This window comes from Spodoptera frugiperda, chromosome 19 (genome assembly GCF_023101765.2).
Source record: "Spodoptera frugiperda isolate SF20-4 chromosome 19, AGI-APGP_CSIRO_Sfru_2.0, whole genome shotgun sequence".
NCBI lineage: Eukaryota > Metazoa > Arthropoda > Insecta > Lepidoptera > Noctuidae > Spodoptera > Spodoptera frugiperda.
Window position 1 is genome coordinate 3,100,720 of NC_064230.1, and position 9,692 is coordinate 3,110,411.

The window sequence follows — 9,692 nt, forward strand, 5'->3', positions numbered from 1 at the left end:
ATGAAAAAATTATACAAGCGCAATACAGTGATGTTTGCTACGGCCAGGCGTAGTCCTACCTTTGTAGCTAGTTTGAAAACATTTCACATCGATCTTGGTCTAAGTATATAGGTACAATAATTAAGGTTTTTCAAAACACCATTTGTGAGGAATTCCCAACATTGTTTCAGGTCTGTCAATGTGCGTGAGCGCGCTCGGCTCTCCGGCCCGGTCGTCGCCCGTGTCGGCCGGCTCCGAGCACGGAGAGCGATTCAGCCGAAAGGTGTTCGTCGGCGGATTGCCACCAGACATCGATGAGGGTAAGTTCTATTACAATAACATTTCAGTGTACAGATTGTCCAGTCAACTGATGGTAGCGGCGACTGTCCAGGCGACACACGTACTTAGGTGTCGTCATGAGCTAATGTTCTCATGTAAACAGCAGCTCATGTAAAGAGATTGTCCAGTCAACTGATGGTAGCGGTGACTGTCCAGGCGACACACGTACTTAGATACTAATTGCTTACCATCAAGCGACAGGTCTGCTTGTTTGCCTGCTTATCTCATAAAAAATATAATAATAGGCGACACGTACATAAAGTACTAAGGCATCATCATCAGATTATGTTAAACAACAGCTCAAATAAAAGAGATTGACGATTGTCCAGCCGACCAATGTCCAGGCAACACACAGTACTTAGGCATGCAACCACAAACCTAAACATCCTTATTTACCTTGGACACAATAACACAAAACACTGCTTATATAACTTTACATTGACTTTATCTGAAACACAATCCAGAATTAACCCAACCTAGATATAAGTGGCTGACAATGGACATTCAACCATTGTACATTTATCAGTGGCCATTACCGGGACAGGTTGACAAGCCACTGCCTCCATTGTGGTAACTGGGTCAGCAGATATCATTGAAATGAGTTATGCGATCTGATAGAATGCTTCATGATGTAACGCCACCCTTTTTCGCCCTAGTTTGAGTGTGCCAGCTAAGGGATTTTACGGGGGAGATTGTCGTACCTAAGACGGTTTTTTACCTGTAATTTTTTGGAGGTGAAAAGGTGGGGTTTTCTCTTGATTTGTTGGTGAAAATATTGAGAAAATTACGTTCAATAGACTTAGATTTTTTGTGTAAATATTGGCGATGTAATCCCGAGACGTTTTCGTAAAATCAACTGCTGAAGCAAATACAAAGAGGAGATGTCATAACTGGATTTTTCTTTAACATAATGCGTGACACTTTACGGTGAGCGCGGGACATTACAAACCACGCCCCTCTCTATTTCTCATCTAGCTGTCCCATACTACAAACACGTTGCCAATTGTCCACATTTTAATGTGTCACTTTCCGAGCGCTTATAACCTATCTACACCTTTTTACTTATAATATCATTGGACAGGGCCGTGTTTGTGTCACAGTACACAATCACATTATGGCATCTCCTCTTTGTACTTGCTTCATGGAATTAAGTGAAACGATATAATACTTTATACACGCAACATGAAACGATCAATAGTCTGAATTTCAAAATTTTCCATCGATGACACTACTGTATGACTATATAAGCCTTATAGGCTTACCTCCTATTACGCTCTTAACAATATAAGCGACAAAAAGTGGGTGTCTAGGTACTTGAAAAAACGGTACCCATAACGAAATTACTCTATTTATATATATATATACCTACACATAAAATGCTCTTAACTAAATGAAAAATTCCTAATTTTTTACGTACATACATACATCACTCATAGCCGTTATCTATCGGATCTTTTTCTATGGATAAAATGAAGTCGATACCGTGTCGTGTCAGAGTAGCATCCTTATATACCTACTTATACACTCCTGTTTTTCTCGCGGGTGTGAGTAAGAGCCAACTAATGGCTAAATTATTAACCGATCTTAGGGTGAGCGTGTCGTTGCTAAGCTGTTAAACTATGTGACCGTGTCCACTGATACTATGCTATGTAGCTGTGCGAGGAATATGTGCAGCTCGAGTATGAGATGTCTCGATAGTAGGGAAGCCATCCATGGCACATATCCATAGCCACGCATCTTTCCAGATAAAAAATATAGCTTGTGCTTAGCTGAGTCTTTTTCCACCAGTGTTATGCTATGTGTACCAATGAATATGATTGGTGAAAGCCAAACGCATCCGCAGCAACGTAGCATAGTACATCTCTGGTGGAAAATCACTCTTGATCAGAATCTTTCCGTGATTCTGATCGGTACCGCGTCTAGGCAAAAGTTATTGGGGGCCCTTCAGCTAGGTGGAGTGACGATATTCGAAAGATGACTGGCAGTGGTTAGATGTGTAGATTTAAATATGGAGCTGCAGTCGTGTGTCGTGCTATTGGAGAGGCCTAAAATCGGTTCATATCTGACGGAACATGCGTCGCGTATCATCGGTCGCGTAACGCCAGAACAGACAAATGTATAGAAAAACAATTGACCGTTCACACTCAACCGATGATACGTCAGTACGACCGATGATACACTCGACGTATTTTACGTCAGATTTCAAGGAAGGGCTTTTTTCGGGAAGGGGGGAATTGGGCCTCCGGTAACCTCACTCACACAACGAAACACAACGCAAGCGTTGTTTCACATCGGTTTTCTGCTCGGCCGTGGTATCACTCCGGTCGAGCCGGCCCATTCGTGCCGAAGCATGGCTCCCACACTTAAGGCTCGGCTTAGATTGAGGTGATGAAATGATGAATGATAGTTATTGACCACCCAACATTACCCGATTACATTGATAACACAGACAAATACAATCGTAACAAACACGAAATTACTTGAAAAAAATGGTATTTACATAAAAAATAGGTTTTTACATAAAAAGTCAGCCTCGACCGGTGATTATTAGTTCCACAAACATTATTATTCAGGTCAATATCGATGTAGCCTTGGTTCACTCCATTACGCTGCACCAGCTACCATGGCTGTTGTGTATCCGTCGCCTAGCAACCCGTTGTTAGCTCGAAGTCATTTTAACTCTGAATTATTGAGCAGCTTAAGAATGCATTTGGTATAATTGACGATTGACGTTTATGCTTTTTGTTGTTTAATGTGGTTTCCAAATGGCTAGAGGATCTATGTAACAATGCAGTGTTGGTTTTAGCGGATTGTGGAAGTCTGATATTAGTTGGTTTATGTAAAATACTAGCTGACCCGCCAAACTTCGTACCACCTCTAACATTTTTTTCTCACCTTTTAAACCTACCCTGGACTTTTACAAATAGTTCAAGACCAAAATTAGCCAAATTGGTCTAGCCGTTCTCAAGTTTGAGCGAGACTAACGAACAGCAATTATAACGATTTTTATACCTATATAGAGATAAGACATATTACATCTAATCTGATCGATCTTATAGGAAAACGTAAAATAATGTTGAAATGCTGAAATCTCATTAAATATGTATGTTTTCTTACACACATCATCACAGGTGATCCGTCTCACTCGTTTACCGGCTTATACTATAAAAAAAAACTTAACTATCGCCGCCGCCCATGGACACCCGAAACACCAGAGGTGTTACAAGTGCGTTGCCGGCCTTTTGCGGATTAGAAATTTAAGTGTTGTTGGGGTATCGGGGATTAGGAAGTTTGGAAAGGGGGGAAGGTGTAATAGGGCCTCCGGTAATCTCACTCACACAACGCAAGCGATGTTTCTCGTCGGTTTTCTGCTCGGCTGTGGTATCACTCCCGTCGAGCCGGTCTATTCGTGCCGAAGCATGGCTCTCTCACACTTATAGAGGAGCATCATAGTCTAGCAGTAGAAAGCCGACTTATCCTACTTCCAATGACGATTAGATCTCTACCTACACCTTCAGAATAAAACAGTCGTAACACTGCGTAGACACACGACAGTATTCCAGTACAAAAGCAGTGTATATTGGATTATAAGTGCACGTTATACATAAGTGATTACAGCGTATATAAGTGAGATTGTAGACCTTCCCACACGTGGCCTTGTTGACGCGTCGCTAGGTAGGTAGCTGGTACGCGTGTAACGCATTGTAAGCCAGTGCATCGCCACGTGTAGTCTATTGTACTTTAGGTAGGAGTAGATTTAGCATTGATAAACTTATGCTTTAGTAGTTTTGTTCTAAATTAAACTACAGAGCGTATTCTTCTAACGTGCGTATTCTTCTTTACTTCCATCTTGTCACCCTAAGTGCTCCTTAGCACCCATTTTTAATCATCAAATTACTTCTTTCGCCTTGGACGAGGCGAGAGGGAGTGTCAGATTCTTACTGACTAAAAACCATTCAGTTCCTACTTCTGCTTTTTGAGCCGGAGCCCCGGTAACCCACTAGGCAATCCGTAGCTCCGGAGCTACTAGCATCTGTGACCTCATTCCGAAATGTCTTTCCCCTTCTCTTTCTCTTAACGCGTTCAAACTATAATTATGTTTTTTGTGGGACAGGTGGCAAACGTGCAGATGGATCGTCTTATATGTATAGTTAGCAATCCAATCGGCACTGCCTTTAAGCACCCACGACACCTGAGGAGTTTAAAGGTAAGCGTCCATAGGCCTGCATCGTACGCATTCCGTATGATGTCATCAGTACGCATCGCATGTAGGCATTGCTGATGATGCGGATTAGTGGACGCAGTTGTATGAGTTTCTATACAAAACAAACTAAAATCCGTTGCGTGCGATGCGTACGATGCGGGCCTGTGGACGCTTACCATAAAGTGCGCCGATCTTTTAGGGCCTCTCATAAGGAACAAGCGAGAAAATACCTTTCAATTTATCCGTAAGCAGCGTTAACTAGTTTGTGGAGTATAATAAAACCTATCTAACATTGAATTATGTTTGTTGCAGATGAGATTACGTCATCATTCCGTCGCTTCGGGCCGCTCGTCGTGGACTGGCCCCACAAAGCGGAGAGCAAGAGTTATTTCCCGCCCAAGGGTTACGCGTTTCTACTGTTTCAGGTAATTCCCCCGTAAATAAAGTGAAACCGTTTGCCAAACTATCAATATTTGTGGTCTATAAGTTACGTTTTATGCGTTCTCTCATCTTTGTTTGATTGAATAATGATTTTAATGATTGTTTCACATACTACTGTACAACTCTTTGAAGATTTTAAAACGGTTACATTTAGGTTACAATATTTTGTTTTACTGTTTAGAAATTAATTTCAAAAACTGTCACAAGTCTTGATATGACAGTAGTCTTTTCAAAATAGCTGACGAGGAACATGACTAGTTTCAAGCCATGCTAGCAGCAGTAGCAGCGCGACAATCGCCGCATCGTGTGTCGCGGAATACTGCTTATGAATGAGCCTCTAGCATGGCTTGAAACTAGTTCGAGTTCCTAGTTTGTTATTTTGAAAAGACTACTGTATATCAAGACTTGTGACAGTTTGTGAAGAGTATAACATAACGCCGATAACATAATAGTTAATTTAGTATGTCTCACGAAAGTTATAATAAAATAATGAAAATGACCCTTTTCCCCACCCAGGACGAGAGCTCGGTAGCGGCTCTAATGGAGGCCTGTATAACGGACGACGACAAGTTGTACTTGTGCGTGTCGTCGCCCACGATCCGCGACAAGCCCGTGCAGATCCGGCCGTGGAGGCTCGCGGACGCGGACTTTGTGCTGGACGCCAGCATGCCGCTCGACCCTCGGAAGACCGTGTTTGTGGGGGGAGTGCCGCGCCCGCTGAAGGCTGGTGAGTGATTTATTTCGGGAGGGTGGTTATTTTCTAGTCAATTGATGGAATTTCAGGGAAATTTACAGGACTAGATGGTGTGGATGATTACTTTTTTTTGTCAATTCTTCTTTGTAAAATATTATTTTTGCCGTTCAAATGGGTAGTTTCCTCAGTCAACAATAAATTATTTCGACTTTTCATACATATCATACATATCGTCACGCATTTAATCCCCGAAGGGGTAGGCAGAGGTGCACATTATGGAACGTTATGCCTCTGTGTACACCCACTTTTCACAATTTATGCTGTAAGTTCCATGTGGTGGTGACCCTATTGCCATATTTCGACTTTTCAATGCAACAAATTATTTTAAAAATAATCACAGTAGTAGATCGTAATGGCGTCATGCTATTTGACGTAAAAATCCGATTACTTCGTAACGTGCTATTTCATAGAAAATTAATAGAAGATATAGTTTTTGTCGTTTTGAAAAAAGTATTGAGTTTGACTAGTGAGAAACTAGCCTATGAAGTTGTTCTTTAGTTTTGGTCTTTGTAAAACATTTGAAGCAACAATGAAGATATTTCCACACACAAATAATTTAATATCTACAGGTTTTCCATAAGCCAAGATCGATGATTTGTACATTTAAAGTAAGCGTCCACAGGCCCGCATCGTACGCATTCCATATGACGTCATCGGTACGCATCGCATGTAGACATTGCCGATGATGCGGTCCGTACGATGCGGATCAGTGGACGCAGTTGTATGAGTTTCTATACAAGACAAACTAAAATCCGTTGCGTGCGATGCGTACGATGCGGGCCGCCTGTGGACGCGCGTTGGTTTTCAAACATTTCCCATCGATATTGGCCAAGTATAGACAGGTATACCTATAGCTAATTGCTAAGACTGTGAACCGATTTTTTTCAGACCTATTTTTCCTTATCGTTAGAACTTGAGATGGGATATTTACCATGCTTATTTATGTCTATGAGTATAAGTAAACATGGTAAATATCCCGTCTCAAGTTCTAATGATTGTGTTAGTGACCATGTCAGTTTAAATAAAACATTTTTGCTTAAATCTAAAGCATTGTGATGTAATATTTCAGTGGAGCTGGCGATGATAATGGACCGGTTCTACGGTGGCGTCTGCTACGCCGGCATCGACACTGACCCCGAGCTCAAGTACCCTAAGGTCTGGACTTTATACCCTTATCTCCATTTTTTTGTATCTGCAGGAAATATTTCAATCTTTTATTTTCACTTATTTTAAACTATGCCTCGCACTAGGATTTTCTCCTATGTCGTGGGTGCGTTTACAAACATACAAGTTCACATACACATGACACCCAGACCCGAACAACAATTTGTGGATCACACGTACAGTACCCTTAGTACGAGTTTGCTTTACGTTGAACGAAAATCAAACGAGAGCACGTTCAGCGCTCTGATTGGTCGGTTTATTCGGCCGGACAATCAGACGCCTTGGTACGAGTTTGTTTTATGTTTAACGAAATCGAAACCAGAGCGCGTTTGGCACGCTGATTGGTTGGTTTATTCGCGACGGTCAATCACGGCGCCGAACGCACTCTCATTAAGGGTACTTAGGCTTTAATCTACACCAGCGCCATCTACTGAACGCAAAAACTGTTTATCATTAAAGAGAATTGACTTGGAATATTAGTTGAACCTGGTATCGCAATGGTTGCAGGGCGCGGGTCGCGTGGCGTTCTCCAACCAGCAGTCGTACATCGCGGCCATCTCCGCGCGCTTCGTGCAGCTGCAACACGGGGACATTGACAAGCGGGTCGAGGTAAATACACATACTTATAGACACTGTTTTTTATAATAACTGTCGTGAGTCATACTAAATTAACTAAAAATCACGGTTTACTCACGTACAAACCCTTTATAAGGCAAAGGGAACATTTTTACCACCGTGTTTACTTTAACGAAAAGTTCAGTGAATGCTACAAAAAGTAAATATTACAAAAAAAAAAGTAAATATTACAAATATTACCTTTGCCTTATAAAGGGTTAATGGAGAAAAGCTCTACTAGTTTCGAGTCACAGAAGGGCTCTTCATCATGAGCAGCGCTCGGCTGACGTGGCGTCACTCAGTTCACTGGCTCTGCCTTTTTGTTATTTTTTTTAATAGATTTCCAAATTGAATTGTATAAATGTGGCTATTATTTCGTCTGGTTACCAAAGATCTAGTAGTTTCTATCAAAAGTTAAAATGAATCCGCAGATTTTGGACTGAAATTACTTGTATTATAATTTGACCTAATTTATGAATGAATTATAAAGCGAGACGGTGCAACTTGCAGGTGAAGCCGTACGTGTTGGACGACCAGATGTGTGACGAGTGCGCCGGCGCACGCTGCGGATCCAAGTTCGCGCCGTTCTTCTGCGCCAACGTCACCTGTCTGCAGGTATATATACTACTCATTATATACTATGTAGTTAGGTACTATACGCAACGTCACGCCTTTTGTCCCCGAAGAGATAGGCATAGGTGCACATTACGGCACGTAATGCCGCTATACAATGTACACCCACTTTTCACCGTTTGTGTTATAAGTCCCATGGAGGTGAGCCTATTGTCATATACCGGGCACATTTCTAGACTCTGCGCTATTATTGAGAAATTTTTGAAAAACCGAAAAAAACTCGACACAATACTATGCTCGAACTTGGAATCGAGCCCCTGCTTGTAGGTGCCCAGTCTTCAAACTTTTAGTTTTCATTCTTTGTTTTTACAAGATAACACATTTCCATTTGATTGACATAATGACATTACATTTTTAATCGACTTTATTACTTAAAATACCACATTTTTGGCCAAATTTTCCTACATTAATATTCAACATTTAATAATAAAACATACCTTACAATATTGTAACCTGAGTCCATTTGTTTCCAGTACTACTGCGAGCACTGCTGGGCCACGATCCACTCCCGTCCCGGGCGCGAGTTCCACAAGCCGCTCGTGAAGGAAGGAGCCGACCGACCGCGCGCCGTGCCCTTCCGATGGTGTTAGTCACTTATACGCCGACACTGGGGACACTAGATGCTTTGACTAACTTGACGGTACATTTTGACATTTTATCAGGGACCGATTAGGCTGGAAAGGACAGTTTTGGTACTGTTTGGGACAGTTTCTGTCCTGTTCGGGACAGTTTCTGTCCTGTTCGGGACAGTTTCTGTCCTGTTTGGGACAGTTTCTGTCCTGTTCGGGACAGTTTCTGTCCTGTTTGCGACAGTTTCGGTCCTGTTCGGGACAGTTTCGGTCCTATACGGGACAGTTTCGGTCGCGTTTGGGATAGTTTCTGTTAAACCATTTTTTTCTCGTAAGAATAATGTAATTGTTTCTTCATAGGCATTTGTCTAAATGTGGAGAAATAATTACATTTGTCAGAATAATTAAATAATTGGCAATATTTTTTATTTTGTATGACCGAAAACGTTTTCTATAAATAAATATTCAATTAAGCTTTAAATTTAAAGAAAAATGGAAGTATACCGGCTATAATCTGTCCCGCCCATAACCACTAAAATGTCAAAAATGTACCCGAAACAAGCCAAAAAAAAATGTTTACCCAAAACCGATTCAGTATTACTTTTCTTGAGGTTATTTTGGAAACCTCGAGATTGAATGTTCAAAGAGTTGGTCAACAGTAGTGCCCAAGTGTCGTGTTTTAAAACATCGGACAGTACTTGTACCTTACTAACATACGGCGCCATTTTGGAACGGGGTTATTCAATTTTGAAACGGGGGGTTTTTAATTTTGAAAGTGGGGTATTCACTTATGGGGTTTTTAATTTTTAAACTTGGGTCGTTAATTTTTTTTAAAGAAGGGTTTATATTTTTTTACCTGGGTTAATTTTTAAGTGGGGTTTTTTCAATTTATCGTTGTTATTTATTCTAGTTTACAATAAGTTTGCCGATTTATTACCCGTTCCAAACATTGGCGTCTGTCATCTCCCACGCCGCAGTCTCTCTGCAAAGATGA

General features: G+C 41.3%; 2 protein-coding genes across 4 annotated transcripts in view; one reads left to right on the forward strand and one right to left on the reverse strand.

The window, feature by feature from the left end:
• Window positions 1-9,692, reverse strand: part of LOC118281190 (zinc finger protein 880) — a 218,039-nt gene that overhangs the window by 188,497 nt on the left and 19,850 nt on the right. The window lies entirely within an intron of this gene.
• LOC118281233 (translational regulator orb2) overlaps window positions 1-9,692 on the forward strand; it is a 76,172-nt gene that overhangs the window by 58,123 nt on the left and 8,357 nt on the right. For all 3 annotated transcript variants that reach the window (XM_035601803.2, XM_050700954.1, XM_035601805.2), the window contains 7 exons: window positions 171-299; window positions 4,835-4,947; window positions 5,480-5,690; window positions 6,787-6,872; window positions 7,389-7,490; window positions 8,007-8,111; window positions 8,603-8,714. In XM_035601803.2, coding sequence (XP_035457696.1) covers window positions 171-299; window positions 4,835-4,947; window positions 5,480-5,690; window positions 6,787-6,872; window positions 7,389-7,490; window positions 8,007-8,111; window positions 8,603-8,714 — 858 coding nt within the window. The remainder of the gene's footprint in view (window positions 1-170; window positions 300-4,834; window positions 4,948-5,479; window positions 5,691-6,786; window positions 6,873-7,388; window positions 7,491-8,006; window positions 8,112-8,602; window positions 8,715-9,692) is intronic.